This window comes from Syngnathus leptorhynchus, chromosome 11 (assembly GCF_054491065.1).
Source record: "Syngnathus leptorhynchus isolate UIUO chromosome 11, UIUO_Slep, whole genome shotgun sequence".
Lineage (NCBI taxonomy): Eukaryota > Metazoa > Chordata > Actinopteri > Syngnathiformes > Syngnathidae > Syngnathus > Syngnathus leptorhynchus.
Window position 1 is genome coordinate 8,537,128 of NC_141205.1, and position 19,034 is coordinate 8,556,161.

General features: G+C 39.4%; 3 protein-coding genes across 5 annotated transcripts; 1 reads left to right on the plus strand and 2 right to left on the minus strand.

Moving 5' to 3' along the window:
* Positions 1-913: 913 nt before the first annotated feature.
* Positions 914-4,783, minus strand: eno1b (enolase 1b, (alpha)). The gene is made up of 12 exons (XM_085924078.1): positions 4,478-4,783; positions 4,230-4,323; positions 4,075-4,170; positions 3,812-3,870; positions 3,653-3,722; positions 3,056-3,189; positions 2,717-2,939; positions 2,432-2,629; positions 2,164-2,365; positions 1,984-2,092; positions 1,839-1,897; positions 914-1,155 (listed from the first exon to the last, which is right to left on the minus strand). The coding sequence occupies exons 2-12, from the start codon at positions 4,312-4,314 to the stop codon at positions 1,086-1,088; spliced, it is 1,305 nt and encodes a 434-aa protein (XP_085780204.1). The 5' UTR covers positions 4,315-4,323; positions 4,478-4,783; the 3' UTR covers positions 914-1,085.
* A 71-nt stretch (positions 4,784-4,854) lies between these two features.
* Positions 4,855-5,982, plus strand: ppil1 (peptidylprolyl isomerase (cyclophilin)-like 1). Its single transcript, XM_085924079.1, has 4 exons — positions 4,855-5,025; positions 5,219-5,373; positions 5,494-5,562; positions 5,733-5,982. The coding sequence occupies exons 1-4, from the start codon at positions 4,970-4,972 to the stop codon at positions 5,951-5,953; spliced, it is 501 nt and encodes a 166-aa protein (XP_085780205.1). The 5' UTR covers positions 4,855-4,969; the 3' UTR covers positions 5,954-5,982.
* A 1,138-nt stretch (positions 5,983-7,120) lies between these two features.
* Positions 7,121-18,477, minus strand: LOC147049348 (sodium- and chloride-dependent GABA transporter 2-like). Of its 3 annotated transcripts, none has more exons than XM_085925242.1 (14): positions 18,218-18,477; positions 17,227-17,361; positions 17,006-17,146; positions 16,819-16,900; positions 16,269-16,401; positions 14,646-14,780; positions 14,463-14,566; positions 13,863-13,987; positions 13,679-13,791; positions 13,477-13,614; positions 11,966-12,068; positions 10,987-11,087; positions 10,737-10,907; positions 7,121-10,660 (listed from the first exon to the last, which is right to left on the minus strand). In XM_085925242.1, the coding sequence occupies exons 1-14, from the start codon at positions 18,390-18,392 to the stop codon at positions 10,553-10,555; spliced, it is 1,764 nt and encodes a 587-aa protein (XP_085781368.1). In that variant the 5' UTR covers positions 18,393-18,477; the 3' UTR covers positions 7,121-10,552. The 3 variants fall into 3 exon arrangements, with proteins under 3 accessions (XP_085781368.1, XP_085781369.1, XP_085781367.1); XM_085925243.1 differs by lacking the exon at positions 18,218-18,477 and adding an exon at positions 17,429-17,925; XM_085925241.1 differs by having other exon boundaries at positions 16,819-17,146.
* Between the last annotated feature and the right edge of the window lie 557 nt (positions 18,478-19,034).

Sequence of the window (19,034 nt, forward strand, 5' to 3'; positions counted from 1 at the left end):
TTAATGTGACATCCATCTGCAGAATCTGGTTTTGCACTCTGATAATAAAATCTCAGTGCGCCAGAACATTTTTATTTATGTTATTATGATCAGTATGATTCAGTGCAACTTGCAGTCAGAATATTGTATTACCATTAAATTATCTTTGTAAAGGCAGAATTTGTATGAAGCTATAAAGAATATTTGCATCGTGCAATACAACCTTCGACTCTACTAGACATCAACAACAGTCAATCTGTAATGTAATAATATTATTTTTATTGCACAATAAATAATCATAAATCGAATGTCTATTGCAGGAGTCACCAACTTGTAGCCCCGAGTCCATGTTCTAAAAAGAAATAGGTCACCAGTAATGGCACATTGATTTCCTGGGAATGTTGGAATGATTGTTTGGAAATGTAAGCACTTGCAGAAATATATAGGAATAGTGTGACAAATTGATATTTATGCACTTCCTACATTGTTGAATCAATGTTTATCATTATTGTCATCAATCATTAACATGATCAGTGTCTTCGCATATGGATATTAATGACAATAATGCATATGCAGTGTACGTAAATAAAGGCAGTATGAGCAAATTGTAGCTTTTTTGTATTCACGATATGAATGAGCATTAAGTTTCATTTTTCTTTAATGGCATTGATTATAAAACTGTGAAATTTTTATTTCAAGTACAAAATTGTTCAGGGACAAGTTTGCACTTCATAATTCTGTCTTTTTTTTTATATGAAGGCTTTTGTCCTCAACAAAGCATCCATTCTACAAGCAGCTTCTTACTTGAAATTATAATTTACCCACTAACTAAATAATTTACCAGATGAGCCATACGAATGTATACTTTTCATGTTGAGATATTTTATTAATGTAGCAAAATGTGACAGTTTAAAAACCACACCATCTTCTCATTGGTTTTTTTTATTGACGAGATCTCAGAGAGCACATATTCTCATAACTAGGTTATTGTAGCTCTGAATAAATCTTAATGTTAATTTTACTTTAGATTTTAAAAAAAAAATAATAATTTCAGCGCTTCAGCTTGGTTGATGATTTCTGGATATCCTGTTTTTGAAGGTGTAAATTTATTGTGCCAATGGCTGTCTGAAGTTTTTCCCTGCAAAACAAGCTTTGTCTCCCAGCTCCTCTTCAATCCTAAAATATAAACACTTTCAATTAGTTCTACGCACAGGTTATTACTATATATATATTTTTTTTTAAAAAGACACAACACAGAACCATCAAAACTCAGGCATGCAACACCATTCAGTCGGAAATGACACTCTGAAATCACTCTCCTGCTTGCATGCATGCCATTTAATTCTTGGGTGTGTAACGCATGAGTGCACAAGGCATTATATAACACGCCTTTTTCTCTGAGTGGTGCTCAGCAAAGATATGCACCAGAGAGAATATTGCCCCAGAGGGATTAGCTACAATACATTCAAATACATTTATTACATCAAATAAATATACAGTTAAATCAAAAGTGATGAATGAATTGGCTAGATTTTTGGCTAAAGAGAATCATTATTTGTTTTATGGGTATTTTTCAGCCGTAAGTGACAGGTGGCATAGTTAAGTGATATTCAAAACATGACAAAAATAATTCAATGTCCAAAATCATTCATGCCACAAATGATATGTGGGCACCCTCTAGTGGTGTGCAAATGTATCACTAAATTAAATACAAATAACATTTAAAACAAGTGTTGCATACTGATATCTATCTATTTGCTATCTTATTAAAACATTGTTGATTATAATTATAAGAAATCCACAAAGGCAGGTATTATTTCAGATTTCTCAAATGTTAAAGAAAAGGATGGCTGACTCACCTGAGAATCTGATTATATTTGGCCAAACGCTCCGAGCGACAAGGTGCCCCAGTCTTGATCTGAAAGTGTAGAAATAGTGTGTTGGGTTGGGCCTTAGTTCCCTTAGACAGCATTTTGGCTTTTCATCGCTCCTGGCCGTCTCTACCTGCCCAGTGCACAAGCCGACCACCAAATCCGCGATGAAGGTGTCCTCTGTCTCTCCAGAGCGATGGCTTACCATCACTCCCCAGCCGCTCTCCTGGGCCATCTTGCACCTGAACAACCAAGAAGAATTTTTTTTATTCCCCCTAGATTGTTACATATCCGTACAAACAAATCAACTCACGCTTGCATGGATTCTGTTACGGTGCCAATCTGGTTGACTTTAAGCAGCAGACAGTTGCAGGCCTTCTCCTCCACAGCCTTGCAAATGCGAGTCGGGTTGGTCACGGTGAGATCATCTCCGACAACCTGGATGTCGGTGCCGGCCGTGAAGTCGCTCCACGCGGCCCAGTCGTCTTGGTCAAATGGGTCCTCGATGGACACCACTGTGAATTGAGAAACGTGTGCTATTGAATCGCATGTAAACAAACAGCGTGTTAAGCGGAGGTGACCTGGATAATCCTTCACAAAGCTCTTGTAGAGGTCAGCGAGTTCTTCGGGAGCGATGTAGCGCGAGGGATCGTCTGGAGACTTGAAGTCGAGATCGTATTTTCCCTCCCGGTAGAATTCAGAGGCTGCCACGTCCATGCCAATCACAACCTCGTCGGTGTATCCCGCTTTGGCAATGGCCTCCTTTATCAACTCCAGTGCTGCGGTGTCAAATATTTATTTCATTCAAATATGAAGAAAAGGACAGGAAATGACGCTGCATGTAACATTGAGCTAAGCGTGCTTACCTTCCTGGTTCTCCAAAATGTTTGGAGCAAAGCCGCCTTCATCGCCTACATTGGTGGCATCCTGCCCGTACTTCTTCTTGATGACATTTTTGAGATTGTGGTAGACCTCGGCTCCGATACGCATGGCGTCCCTGAAGGTGCTGGCGCCAACCGGAAGGATCATGAATTCCTGCATGGCAAGCTTGTTGCCTGCATGGGAGCCGCCGTTGATCACATTGAAAGCCTGGTGGCAGTGAGGAACAAGAGCTGGATTAATTGTTTCAAATTTTTAAGACATGCTGTGATTCATTGGGGGCACAGTGAGTCACTTTTTTTTTTTGATGTAGCAAAAAGTCTCACCGGTACAGGCAAGATGACTTTGGGGTTTCCTGCAAGGTCAGCAATGTGACGATATAGAGGGACTCCTTTCTCTGCAGCGCCTGCTTTGCAAACGGCCAGTGACACACCCAGAATGGCGTTGGCACCGAAGTTCGCTAAAACAAAAACAAAAATTGGAATTCTGCATATATACAGTAAGATTCTTTGCCCATACAAGTTGATTCACATTTGATTCACATCAGTCTGATTGTTATTGAGTAATTCAGAACACAGCCACATTCCCATTATAAGAGGGCTTGAAAATTGTCCAACCACATTGTTTCAATCATTTATTTCTACTTCCCCTGTTGAAATGATTTTTTTTTTCAATTGGCCTTAAGACGGTATGAGTCACATTTATGGTGGAAAAAGTCATTAAAAGATTTATCGTGGTCTCATTTTTCTTTGTCTATCTATCCATTGCATTAGAGTGGGTGATTTTTTTTTCATCATTCACAAAATAAAAAAAAAAGACAAAAGACACTTAGTTATTTGACCTATGGGTGTTTAAGGCCACACTAATCAAAAAATAAAATGTTATAAAAAATAGAAGATACAACAGAAATGATTGCCACTTACATTTGTTCTCTGTGCCATCCAAGTCGATCATCATCTGGTCAATTTTGTCTTGCTCGACAACAGATACATCCTGAAAAGTAGCAAATCAATACGATGTCAAAATGGTGACAATGAAAAGTTGAGTAAACAAATTCAGTACAAGAATGATGAACTTCTTACTTGGTCAACAAGTGCAGGTGCAATAGATGAATTTATATTCTCAACTGCCTTTGAGACGCCTGTGGTTAGGAAGAGTAAATATCAAATTTTAGTGAATAATTCAACATCACATTCACTTATGATATTTCACACTTTGACCTTACCCACAGGAACTTTTAACTCCTGTCAATATTTACTGTTTTTTTATTTAGGAGAAATTTAAAAGGTCTTCCTTATAAATAATAATCATTCGACAGTGCCACCGTGGATTAAAATGTGCAAACCTTTGCCAAGGTAGCGTGACTTGTCGTTATCCCGCAGCTCCAAAGCTTCATAGATTCCCGTTGATGCACCGCTTGGTACAGCTGCTCTGAACAAACCTAAGAATACCACAGACAACTATGGAGATGACAAAAATCACAATTTTCAATCTTCATACCTTTTGCAGTGTAAAGGTCAACCTCCACTGTGGGGTTCCCACGGGAGTCAAAGATCTCTCGGGCATGAATTTTGAGAATTGACATGATGGAGCACTTTGATATGAAGGAGAAAGATGAATGAGAGATATCAAGCTGTCTGTTAACAAGGATATACACAATATCAACACGATAATATTAAGCAGAAGGAAAATATCTTGGCTATCCATTTTGTTCGATCAATATTGTTTAGAAAATTTGTGAGACTCACCTCTTTTATTGACTCTTTCCTATGTGAGACTTCCACGCAAAATAAATGCTTTTGACCTGTCTTCAGGTTTAGTATGCTGCTCCTCTCCAAATTGGATTAGGATGTCCTCATCTGATTAGTCACGTGACAGTTCACCAGTGCAGTGGCTGCATCTGTCTCAGCAAAAGTAGCTCTTGCCCATCTTAAACGGTTCAAGACGATTGCAAAATGCAAACTACAATGACAAATACAATTGAACGAAATGAAATCACGTTTGTTTCAGTTGTGAATGTGCACTGATGCTAGCTGGAGGTCAAATTAGGAACAACACATTGACTGGCGTGCATAAATCTACTTGTCCAATAGGAGGCAGCAACGCATCCTTGTTTTCAACATACGGCGGAAATGACGTACAAAACCGGAAGCAGATCCTCTCAAGAAACCATTCAAATTACCGTGCGGACGAAGTGTGGTTAAAATTGTGTGTGTTTTTTCATTATATTGGATAACATTATGTCAGGGATACCTCCAGACACATGGCAACCTCCCACTATTTCACTGGAGACAACGTATGTTTTACTTAAATATTTAACGCTAACACGTTTAGCTTGTAGTAGTCTCTGCTGATATGTTCTGTATAAATATATTCCTCTACTTCTGTCCTCTACGTTTCAAGCGGTTGAAACAATTGAATTGTTTTCTATTAAAGCCTTGCATGAATGTTAATGTAACTCTTACATGCGAAAATATATTGCACCGCAGGATGGGGACAATTGTATTGGAACTATACTGGAACCATGCACCCCAAACCTGCAAAAACTTTGCTGAACTGGCTAGAAGAGGATACTACAATAACACAAAGTTCCACAGGATAATACAAAACTTCATGGTGCAGGGTGGTGACCCTACTGGCACAGGTTGGTTCATATCTGTCTTGCAATACAAATCTGGCATCTGTCTACCTATTGGCAAGAAACACTGAAATTTTAATCAAAGCTTCTTATAATAAGCTCACTTAATATGTATATCTTTTCTAGGTCGGGGTGGTGCCTCCATATTTGGAAAACAGTTTGAAGATGAGCTCCATCCAGAGCTTAAATTCACTGGTAAGCCACTGTTCAGGAAGAAATCAATTATGAATTAATGATTAGAAATTCTGTCACATTTACATGTAAAAAATGTGGTGAATGGCAAAATCCAAAGATCGTTGAAATGAACATTCTTTGTTCTGGTTGCACTGTATATGTACTCTAACTTTTTTTCTTCCTCCCATTAGGCGCTGGTATAATAGCTATGGCCAATGCAGGACCAAATTCAAATGGAAGTCAGTTTTTCCTCACGCTCAGACCCACTCAGTGGTTGGATGGAAAGCACACCATTTTTGGAAGGGTTCAGCAGGGGATTGGAGTACTGAACCGGATTGGGTTGGTGGAAACCAAAGGGCAAGATCGACCTGTTGATGATGTAAAGATAATCTCTGCCACTGTGTCCAACTAATTTTTTTTTTTTTTTAATAAATACTTTTTAAAGAACTTTCTGTTTTCCTTTGTTAACTGCATAAGTAGACAAAACAATTGAGGAACAAAATTTTATTATAATTTATATAACTCAATTTCTTCTAATGGAAAATTTACGATATAAAATATTTTGAATTTTTGGATTTCATCATACAGATTTAAAGTCACATGTAAAGACGGGCAGTATAAAGTGAATAATAAATCGATCAATAAAACTTCAAGAAACCTTTATTAAAGTGATTGTAGATACTATTAAAAAAATAATAATACAGCCAGCAACAGGCTAAACACTTGGAAGCCATATTGGATTTGAAATTTATATGATAATACAAGACAAAATATATGTCCCTATATGCCTCATTCACTGCCAGCCTGGGTAAAATGGATCTTTGATGTTTATAGCCGTCAATAGTCAGAGGTCAAAGCTGGCATAACATTTCACGCCTGTTGCTGAAATTAAAAAATTCCAGTGAATTTGGTTTGATCCTCTATCATAATAACTGGTTGGGCAATATTTCATGGCCTGCATGATCGAAACTACACAAACTTTGTGGAAAGTCACATATTTGATAAACTTCCATCTTAAGGTCCATGTACTAGTACACGATTTGTCCCCATTACTAAAGTGCTAATGACACACAATTACAGACTGACTACACACAACTAGTAAGACAACTTAAAAATACTAGTGGGACAACTGCATCGAATAAAAACTCCGCTAGTTGACAATTGTGTATTACTAATGTTATTATAAAATGTTACCGGTTAACATAATATACTACAACGGATGTTATAGTGTCGGGGGGGGGGGGAGGTTACAAGTAAGATTCTAATAGTCCCTTCTAGTCATTCTGCAAGTGTGCAGTAGATAGATAGGTCTCAAGGATATTGGATAAATGCTCAAACAGCATTCCATTAGTCTATAGTAACTTGTGACTTGCACAAACGAGGCGCTGTTTGTAGCAAACCGAAGCTGAGCCAGCGCTCTGACAGCCTCCGCCTGTGTGGATTCTTTTCCGTAGCAACAACTACCATGACCCCATGGCTGCATTTAGTCTTTTGTCACCCCCCCCCCCCCCCCCAAAGTGACAGATCACCACAAACGTGACTTCCCTAATGAAGAAAAAATAAAACTTTCAATGCCAAAATAAAGAAGAGAATGCTCACTTGATGGGGAAACTCCGTTTATAGCAAAGTAGAAAATGTGTATAGGTTGGAATTTATGAGTTAGTCTGCTTGTTTTGTAACATGCTTGTGCATGCTGTTTGGCTCGCATTCTCCAAAAGTGCAGGCAGCGTGGGGAAGGGGCCAAGAGGGAAATGAAGTGGAAATGGCCAAACTGGCGCTGTGACACCCAGCAGTGCGCACGTGGTCAGATGAGGGGACAAATTCAACTAACTAGATGGTGCAGGGAACTAAGCCAAGTCTTGCAATACCCCCTATGGGTCCTATAAACAGAGAGCGAGTAGGAAAGAGAGTGGCTCTGTCATCAAAATGGCTGAGCTACACTGAAAAAGCACATTTAAGACAGAATGCAAAACAACATTCCATACCTGATGATCAGGCCTGTAAAGTTAAGACTCAAACTGAAAAGAGGGATGGTGAAACTTAGGCTGGTAAAATAACCCAAATAAAGAAATGTCTGTGCGGACACTGTGTGCTTGGAGGACACAAAAAAAAACAAAAAACATGAGGTTAGTTTTTAAAAAAATCATCGTAAGCAGGGTACAGTACACACATACTGATTTTTAACATCTAGACCCGACACAAACCGAGGATAACATCTGCAAGTGAGATCTTCCTGACTTTATCGTGTGTAACAATCGGAGCACCATTTTCCTCCCCCAAATCCAGATACTCATGTTTGGTGTAGTATCAACACTGACCTGTGAGAGGCAGCATAGTGCTACAAGGCACACAGACTGCCTGAAAATACAAAAAAGAAGAACGCATAGTAGTGGTGGTGGTAGTACAGAAGTACTAACTGTTGTCAGCTAGCGGTTGTAAACTTTTCTGCTTGTCATTTCAATTAGAATTTTCCCATGAAGTCACACATCTCTTGACATGTCCGTGGCCGCCATGTTTTGTTCCGGTGCTTATTGAGAGCCCCTGCTGTTTTCATTCTATTTGTTACCCCCTGGGTTCCATCTAAGAAAGCACGGCATTTCCTTTCACTGCTATGCAGATGATAGTCGGATCTACTTTGAGCTGTTAGGCAAAAAGAACGCTTTCCCCTTAAGTCCACTTATGTCATGTCTAGAAGAAATCAAAGCCTACATGGCAGTAAACTTCTTGGACTTCAACATTGGATATTGGCCAAACGTTGCTGCGCTATTATATTAAACATGTACAAAATGTAGGATTCTCTATAGATTCCCAACTTTCTGGCACTTAACTTAGCACTCTTAGAAAATGTATTACGGTTGATATTAACTGACCAGGGTAGTTATACAGGAAAGTTGGTCAAGTGGTCTTTGTATTTTAAGCCTATCCTACCGATCTCGACCTCCAACATGGCGGACAAACCAATAGCCATCACATGAGCTTCCCAATTGGCTTTCATTCTGTTTCACGTCACAATTGCGGAACCTCTATCTTGACCAAAATTATTATGAACCAAAAACATAAGGATTTACTGTTGTAAATATTGAACACGTTTGACATTTCTGGGAAGAGAATTTTTTTTTTTTAATCAAATTTGATCAAAGAATTGGTATGTATGTGGGTCAGTGTCTTTGGCAAAGGTCATTTGCATTTGTACAGTATGACACAAAGATGAAAAGATCAGAACATTCTGCCCCAAAAAGGGTTGCTGCATCTGGAATGGCTGACGGAAGCCATAACATTGACACTCGTAACATTGTAAAAATAGAACTATATTAAAATGGTCTATATTAGATATAAATGTTATACAACAAAACACTCTCTTACAAAAAGAATGAATGTTAGAAAATCCTCCCAAGTCTTTTTTTGTAACTGAAATCCGGTAGTAAATAAAGCCAAGCACTAATGCAACACAGAGTTAAAATCCTTTGGTGCAGTCTGAAGTGAGACCAAGTGAGGTACAATACATTGAACACTTGCGTAACATGCACGTCTGCAGTTCAACCTTTTCTTTTCTTTTGTTATTTGAAGCCCATTTCCACCCAAGATTTTTGGCCCCTTTCCCAATTGTGGAACCTTAGTGGCTATTAATGCTCAAACGGCTCTCTTTCAACAGGTTTGAGCATATCCACCCCACGGTGTATACATCATACTCGTATACTGAATTGTCCTTATTGTAGGACAATTCACTGCACTAGTAAAGGGATTATCAACCGGTGGCCCGTGACCCTCTCGTGGTTCGTGGCGATATTGCATGTGGTCCGCGAAATTGGAAATGGAAAATAACTGTAATATTTTCAAAAATAAAATGGATTTCTTATTTAGACTTGATTTATTTTCCAGCTAATTTTGTGAACAATTTACCCATCATAATGAGTATGTCAAATGTAGCTGAGATTTTCAAAATTGACGGCGATGCAAATAGCCGGTCTAGGTCTATCCTACTTAAGTGCAAAATAAAATAATATTCCACCAAAGCAGTGGTCCACAAGTTGCTTTTTGGTTATAATGGTGATCACTTGCACAGAACCAGTTGAAAACCCCTGCACTAGTAGAATGACCATGTCTGCAAGTAACCTTTTTCCACTTTGTATAAGATTTCCACATACTAGTATGGCATACTAGTAGGACAAGTAGGACGAATTATTGCACGAAGGCACTTTGCTTCAAAACTGGCTGGAAGAGTGGCTCTAATAACACGGCCCACTGGGAATTTCACAGTGTTCCAGATTTGCCACTCTGGGCGTGCTTTTGTCCAACTAATCAAAGTTGTCCTAATAGTGTGCAAACAAACATCCCTACATTATGATTAAGATACAAAACAATCTCTTACCTTTAATAAGGAATGAGATGGATGTAGTAGAAACTTCACAAATCTCATTTATGTAAGATTAACCGTCTCATAATTGTAAAAAGAAGTTAAGCACTAAAATAACAGTTGAACCTTTGGTGTTGTCTGAACTGAGGTCAAGTCAAATATTTTTAATTAGTGTGCAGTACGCATGCTGGCTGTTTACCTTTTTTGAGACATTAGAAACCCATGTCTTTTTTTTCCCCCAATTTTGGTCCCTTTCCAACTTGTCAAACCTTGGGGTTGACTTTAATGTGATTAAATGGTTTTCGTGAAAGATGGCACAAAAACAATATTTTGATTTTAGACATGACTATGGCACTTGAACACAAAACCAGGTAGAAGAGTTTTTCCAGGTTTACCCCCTTCCTCCAAAAAAATCTATGAATGCCAAACCACAAATAAGCGGAGATTCACTACTATGCTGTAGCGTAATAAAAACACTTTCAATAGACTGATTTGTAAAAATCTTAAAAAAGTATTCGAACTTGTTTTTTTTTGTGTATCCATGTGCTGCATAGAATAGCTGACCTAATTTTAGTAAACAACCCGATCTAATATACATACTGTACATACAGTATATATGTATCGAGAATGGCATTCCACGGAGACTTTTATCGAATATTACTGTTTTTTGCCATCATCGTGAACATTTAGTGCAATGCGAAGAGTCGTCATTTCCTTCGCCATCACTGGGAGATCGTCTGCACATTGGGTGCTTGTCTTCAGACGCTATGGGCACACAAAGATGTGACATTTTGTCAAAGACCAACAACGTAAGGCGACGGCGGCTCACCCAAGTACCAACCTGCCAAAGACTACCCTTTCCTTTGGCCAATTTGCAAATCATTGCAAAGGGAATGAGAAAGAGCGACGACAAAGCGAGGAACCAGCCGATCCAATAGGCCCAACGAGGATACACATAGGTATTGTTGAACCTGAGCGGTGTGTATTTCAGCATCAAGAAAACAAGCGTTCCCTGTAAAAAGAGACAAAATGTCTTCTGAGATCAACGCATACAAAAATGAGGCGTGATGTTTTTGCTTCGCTGCACTTACGCTGCATATCACAGGTGTGACGTAGAGCCAGCAGTACTTAATCAACGTCATAGGTTTGTATCCGATCATATCCTCAATGTTGTCGCTGAAGCGTTCAGCACCTAAAAAGACAAACGCTTCTAATGTGCTGCCTCCAGTTGATGACACAAACATACAAGGCCCCTATTTTTGTTACTGTGATGAGAGTGATTACTATTCCTTAAGTGATTTTCATTTCGCGCTGGACCATCTGCGCAAAAAAATAGACCTGCTTTTAACAAGTCTACAATTTTGGGCACCAAAATGCCAGTTGTGTCACGGCCGCAATAGGAACGCCTATCGAGGCATATCATCGTTAGCCAAAATCATAAAAAACACTAAACTGGTTCTGCCCTGCCGTATAAAGAAAAAAAAACACACCCCTGCACAGTCACCGCATTGTTAGGTGCGTTGGGGAAGTGTCAGCATACCCAAATTGGTGCAATGCAATCTGCCCAAATCTCAAACACGGTAAACAAGATTTGCCCCGCCACAAAAATGAATTTACGCCAGGGTGCCAGTCTTCCAAAATAGAGCCCATCATGTGTGATCCAAAAGATGTGATCTATTTTAAATATAGCTGTACGTAGTTGAAATAGCATAACAGAGCCTGTGGTTATTTTTATCAGACAGCGTGTTCATAATCTGCATCAAAACAAATACCAACATGATGGTAGCCTACACTCAGTTTGCATGTTCTCCCCGAGTCCGCGTGGGCACTGCGGTTTCCTCCCACATCCCAAAAAACATGCTTGGTAGGCCGATTGAGCGCTCCAAATTGTCCCTAGGTGTGAATGCGAGTGCGAATGGTTGTTGGTCTCTGTGTGCCGTGCGATTGGCTGGCAACCAGTTCAGGGTGTCCCCCGCCTACTGCCCGATGACGGCTGGGATAGGCTTTAGCACGCCCGCGACCCCCGTGGGGACTAAGCGGTTCAGAAAATGGATGGATGGAATGTCTTGCCATAAATCCATCCGATAGCCACTGACTGGAAGACGGCCATCAAAAGAAGGGTGGGACCACTGCAGACGTAGTGATCAAAAATCTGCAGAATGTAGGAGCCGGCCTACAACGGAAAGAGACAGTTTCTCATGAACCCAAACAAAAGATTGGAAATGATATTTCATCCCATTATGAAATTAATATTAGGGTGAGGCCAATGAGGCATGGCTACAAATGAAGCCCAAAACAAAATGCCATACCATTAGTGGAATTTGGTTTTGTCTTGAGTTACAAGTTTTGGAGATGTGAGTTGTTGTTCAGAAAATTGTAGATGTAACAAAAACAATTGCATTCTTTTCATTCTATTAAAAAATATCGTTATTGTATGTTTTGTATGAAGTACGATATCTTGTTAAAAATATGATACAAACATTTTTGATGATTAAGGCTTTTTCATTCCTTTTAATGGGGAAAGGATGATTTAAGATATGATAATATGTCGAGACAGACTTAAATTAGTGAATAATTTGCAGAGATGGGACCAAGTCACACATGTGCAAGTCTCAACTAAGTCTCAAGTCTTAACCTTAAAGTCTTGGGCAAGTCAAGTCAAGTCACAGATTATGTCAAGTCAAGTCAAGTCTAAGTCAAGTAGTCACCTTATTATTGCAATTTTACCCGCAGAATCTGATTTTAGTAACCTGAAACGACAAGATATGAGTAATTTTAAGTAACCATCATTGTCCAATGTGTCTGACCTGTTTAAAAACATATGACAATAATTTGGATTGGCACTGTAATTCCTGATATTCAGTAAAATACACCATGGAATCAAACAAAAATTACCCCGGTCGATGATTTATTGACAGCTCAGTGTCTGACACATTTTAGTTCTCCTCAAATGACGGACAAAGTTTTAAGATGTCATCTGGCTATCTGAAATGTTTCTGTTGCATATCTTGCACTGTGCTGTCCGTCTTTTGCCGTCGTAAAGGTAATTACGATAAATGAAAGTGATGACTCGCGGTACCGCTCTCGCTGACATGTTTGTGCATGTCTGATATAAAGGGCCGTGATTCTCCAATAAACACGTTAAGTATGTCGAGAGGGCACGAATGATTGATTGACAGGGTAGTGATCCAATCATGACAACGCCATTCTCAGCCTGCGCTCCTACCGTGTTATTGATATTATTTTTTAAATGTATTATTCATTTTATAATCAAACTGATAACATAAACTAAATAACACTGAAGTCATTCAAGTCATCGTGTCTCACGTCAAGTCCCGAGTCTTTAACTTCCAAGTCCAAGTCGAGTCTCGAGTTTTTTTATTTTTTGTCAGGTCAAGTCTCAAGTCGTCTAAACAGCGACTCGAGTCAACTCGAGTCCAAGTCACAGTGACTCGAGTCCCCATCTCTGATAATTTGTACTATTGAAGGTTCGAAATAGTAATCGATGGAAAGAAACATTTTGCACCTCAATAAAATCCCATATAAAAAAATAATATAGTCTCATTACCCTAACTTCTTACCTGTGACACCAAAAGGTTGCCAAAGAGATAGCAAAAAAAACAGATTAGCAATAAAAGGAGCTCTCTCCGATATCCTTTTTGGATCTGGGCAGGGTACATATCCGTTATAGAGGTCATGATGCTTTCGAGTCCAGCAAACTGAGGAAAAAATGACAAGCGGTCAGCTAAGTCGAGAAACATGCCGTCTGAGGTTTCAACTGACCTGACCATCGATTCCCAGTAGAATGATCATTGTGAAAAAACACACAGACCAGACTTGAGGCCATGGCAGGAGACTGATTGCTTGAGGGTACACGATGAAAACAAGTCCTGGGCCTGCATAGACCAGCACAAGGTTTAAGCAGAGGCTCTGCCACTTTTGGCATGCATGACTGATGAGGTCATACCTGACTCTGCTACCAAAGCGATGTCCACACCCTGTTTTTGGGACATGTAGCCCAGAACTGAGAAAATAGCAAATCCACCAATGAAGCTAGTTCCACTGTTCAACAAGCAGAGAAAGAAGGAGTCCCTGGAAAGTGACAGAAAATATCAATGAGTGAGTAGAGGTTTAATGGCCAGTGAAATATAAAAGAGACATTTTAATCACAGACAAATAATGTATTGTACTCATCAAGTTTGAAATTGAAATATTTGATCAATTACTGTGCTGGACAAAACAATTTGTATAACAGGATTGAAAATGATAACTAAAAGTTCACAAAAGAAAATAAGTTGAGAGTTCAAATGCAAAAGCAGACATCTGCATTTTTTTATGAAATGACTAAAATACGTTTTAAAAGTTACGATTTTGGGTCAAAGTTATGAGTTTTTGAGTTTTGGGTGTTCTAAGTTAATTTAAATGTATATATCAAATTAGGAGGGTCATTTTGAAAAAAAAAAAAAAAATCACCTGTTTCTTAATAGATTTTCCTGAACATTTTTGGCACGTTAGCTTTTACGCTTCGTATCGTATAATGGCCTCATGTCAAATAAAAATTGCTCACCTGTAGCAATTGTTGTTGTACTTGTTGTAGCTCCCAAGTGTGGTCAGACATCCCAAGCATATGGCGTAGGAATAGAAAATCTGAGTTCCAGCGTCCATCCATACCTATCACATGAAGAGCAGCATTTATAAACAAAATGACCTCACAATATTTTTCTGCTTAACTCCGACATATATTTACTACCTGTGGATCGGCGAGTCGTGACGGATTGGGGTACAGGTAGTACTTGATGCCATGCAGGGCACCGGGAAGGCTCATTCCTCTGACGAACAAAACCACTAACATGACGAAAGGGAAGGTTGCTGTGAAGTAGGTGGCCTAAATCGAAGAATAAAAAGTATTTAAAAAACAAACAAATCAAAACAGCAATCGGTGATAGCTGATACTTGTTTGACCACCACGCAAATGTGTCAAGGACAAACAGGATGGCGACAGAGCCTATTTTCAGATTACGTCTGGCCGTATGTCCCCACTGATGTTGATACAGCTCGGCTCAGACAGTGAACGGGGCAGCGCCCGGTGTCTGCCGTTGCTGTTTCGACAAGCATTAGGAAGAACAAACTGTCCTCAAAAGCACAGATACTTTATCTAAAACAGACTCCATTCAACAATCCCTTTGGCACACAAAGTGTAGCTTTCTGGAGGTGAAGAAATTGCACGTTAAATAGACGACGTGAAGCTCATCTGGTTTTGAACTGCGTTTCAAGTTTCTTGGGAGCCTTGCCCCAGCGGGGTGCAACTCTGCCCTGACGAAATAGCCCCGATAAACATGAAAGAATCCCAGAGTCACAAGGGTCGTTTGTGAGAGGGAACGGAAAAAAAAAAAAAAAAAAAAATGGATACCCATAAATAACACTATGAGTAGATTGGATAATGACATTCCGGAGTTTTTTGCTTATGGCTCTTTTAGGATACTCGTACTGTTTGGAAAATGTAGCCACTTCTCATGTTATTCTTTTCGAAAACACAATAATAAAAGATGGGCGGGTGAAAGAAGTCATGCAGGGATGACCCTCAAACATCTCACTGCTGCAATGAAAATCACGTCAACAACTTTGGACATCACAGAAAATATATCCAGCCGTGCGCATAAATTATGTGCAACGCATCCGAGGAAGAGGAATTGAATTTTTGTTTGAGTATTATTTGGTAAACAGCGATATGATGGATTTTGTGGCCAAACTATAAGGGAGTACTTTGGGGCTTAGGGAGAAGAGCGCCCAAAGTGAACACGCACATTAAGCAACAGGGGGCAATTTTGGAATTGGCGGGGCCATGTGACACGTGGACCGTAATTCATACACCACCTGTGGCCAGCATCCTTCACTGGTCATATATATTGTCAAGTTTCCAAGTGGAAAAGAACTCCCAGGTGTCAAACCCAAGGTTCGAGGGCCGCATCTGACCAGCTGCATCACTATGGGGGCCTACTGAAGTCTTGTTAATTTCAGATTATTTTTTTTTTCCATTTTTCTCCCTTTTTAATTAATATTAAACGCTTTTTTTCCTCTACCAAATAACTAAAATTGCACAACTAAACCTTAACTATATCGAAGTCAGCTATGAAAAACCAGCCGTTGACCCGCAAGTAGCTAAGTGCAGTCTGGCCCAGAGAAAAAGGGAAAATTAGATTATTTTGCAGAGGTGTTACATATTTTCAAAGAGCAACATTTGTTTTGGATTTGGAATTACTTGGAAGTCAGCTATCTTTCAGAGAAGATTGTGGCCAATTTTGGAGGCTGAGCAGTAAAAACACCAAGGACAGAATGTTCATCTTCAGTATTTGGAATGTTGCGTCTTTCTTACCTTCCCAGTGGATCGCACCCCCTTCCAGACGCAAAAGTAGCAGATGAGCCAAGCAAGAAGAAGGCACAAAGACAGCTCCCATTGGATCTTTCCCAAATATTCAATGCCGGGGGAGATGTTTAGCACGCGTCGTCTGTCAGCAAATAAATAAATAAATAAATAAATAAATAAATAAATAAACCTACTATGGTGGATAGCCATGCTTATCTCTATAGGGCCATCTTTATATTATATATATACCACATATATTCTACGGACTCCCCAAAATATTCTTAGCCACCCCATTGTCCCCCCCAAAGAAAAAAATCCTAGCTGCGCCAGTGTAACTTCTCCTTTGTCTGTTCAATATCTGTTAATTGCTCCAATCATTTTTTTTACAAGAGCAATTTGAAGTTGCAATATGGATTTCCATGAAGCACGCAGTACTCCACCTCACAAATAAAATGTATTATTTTTATTATTATTATTATTTTTAGTCTTCCAAATCTACCTGCCCTGCACTTCTATATATTACTTTTAAAATGTATTGAATCCCAAAAAAGTGACTTACCGCCAAAACTCTACAACAGATGATGATATATTCGTGTTGGAAGTCCAGTTGGAAGAATAGTTGGTCAACACAACGCAGGAGTCTAAAATATTAAAGCTACACGTTAGACACAGACATTTGATTTTCAGCAGCACGACAACAAAAATAAAATAATGCCGACATTTGATGCCGCGTGTAATTTCAGTACTTGTGTTCCATGTGTTATCACACGTTGCCCATGGCATCTCTCTGGAGAAAGATGAGAAGAGGTAGAGAAACGCCCAGGCTAAAATGACCATGTAGCTTATGGAGCCATAGAAAAGGATGAGTTGACTGGCGTATCCAATGCCTGAAAAGAACAACTCACGTTAAAACCATTTCTTTATCGTGCTTGTTCTTTTTGAGAAAAAAAAAAAAAAAGTGCTTTGCCTTCAAATAAGGGGCAAATCTTCCTCCAGCACATAATTCCCCCTTGGCTGGTGTACTGGCCAAGAGCTGTCTCCAGAACAAAAAGAGGGACACCGCAAGTCCCAAGGAAGAGGATATATGGAATGAAGAATGCTCCTGCAAGCCAATGTACAAAGGGTCAGCAGGACGAGACAGGATTTTAATGGTTAGTAATCGTAACAACCTTTCATTGACCTGCCTTAGGATACATTCCTTTCTCGCGAGGAACCGTGCCTGGCACTTACTTAACTAGCTGTGCAACTTATGTCATAAAAATTTGGGATAACGTCCAGGGAGTAGTTATGACAGATTACACCTGCATAATGCCACTAACATCCTCCTTATGCCTGCGATTTTTTTTCTTTTTTGTTTTGTTCACGTGTGTGCTTTCCCCGGTCGAAGAAAAGACATTAACATAACGATCCTCCTCTTTTGGATATAAACTGAATGAACTGCCAAAAGAAAAGTTCAGTTTTGATGGGAAAGGTTTTGTGTGTGTGAAAACACAACAAAACCCTAATGATTAGTAGGATACAAAATTTCCGGCTTTTAGGAAGACCTAAAAAAAAAAGAAAAATTGTGGTGTTTAGCCAAAAATGTGACTTTGACACGTGCAACACGTTATTTTCTTTGTCTTTTACAAGCTGTCAAAGCAATTTGCCTCTAATGTGTAGCAGAGTGCACACAGAAAGATTAGCATTGCAGGGGATGACTCCCAGGGAATTGGCAGAGGTTGTAGTTTACTTTTACAAATGGTCGGCTGATAAAAAAAAAATAATAATAAATATTTGTGAGGGTGATGAACTTTGCCCATTGAGAAAAAAACTTGCGCGCGCTCCTTACATCCCAAGTAAATAAAATACAGTGAAGTAGAAACAAATTATAAAGTTTAAAAAGTTCACATGCAAGCAATGATGCGTTTTTTTTTTTTAGGTGTTCTATCGAGGCGTTACTATCAAATAATAATTCTTACCACCGCCGTTCTTGTAGCATAAATAAGGAAATCTCCAAACATTTCCTAGTCCGATAATTGCGCCAGCCACTGAGAGGATGAACTCGCTTTTGGTAGCCCACTTGCCACGCTCTTTGAGTCTTTGAGGGGATGTTTTAGGAGAGACGTAACAAATCCTTCCGAGCGAGTCTGCCATGCCGCTTGCTGAGTATTCGGGTCGTGGGGGAGATGCAATCTCTTGGTTCAATGTTGGACTGGATGGGAAACTGTCTCATAACGGAGCTATGTAATGGATGCAATAGCGGTTTGGCCGCAAGGGGGACCTCTAAAAAGGTGAACCAAAAAATACAGGACTTGAAATGCAAGTCAAGCAAGTGTGTGCGCGCCCGCCCGCCCGCATGCCCGCCCGCGGGCGTCAATTGACTGAACTCTGAGAATATGCTTTCTCCACTTTCCTTTGCAAAATTTGTCAGTTTGCTTTTAAATCCCCCGTTTAGCTTTTTTTTTTTTTTTGCATCTCTCGTCGCAAAATCATTAAAAGTTCATGTTAAATGTTAATGTTTGCAAGTGGGTTAAATAAATAGAAAATATTAATATTTCAAAAATGAATTTAAGACTTTTTTTTTTTTTTACTTCGGTTTCAAATTGGGGTTTTTCCTCCCCAGCATTTTTAAGGCTACAAGCACCCATGAGAACATGGGAGAAAGCGGTGGAGTTTGTGTAACTTTATAACTATCACTGCAAGTGCCATAGAACATGACGTATGCGATATTTCTCAAGGGAAATAACCCACAATATCTGCACCTGAAAATTCTGAATCCAGGCCAAGCAGCACGAG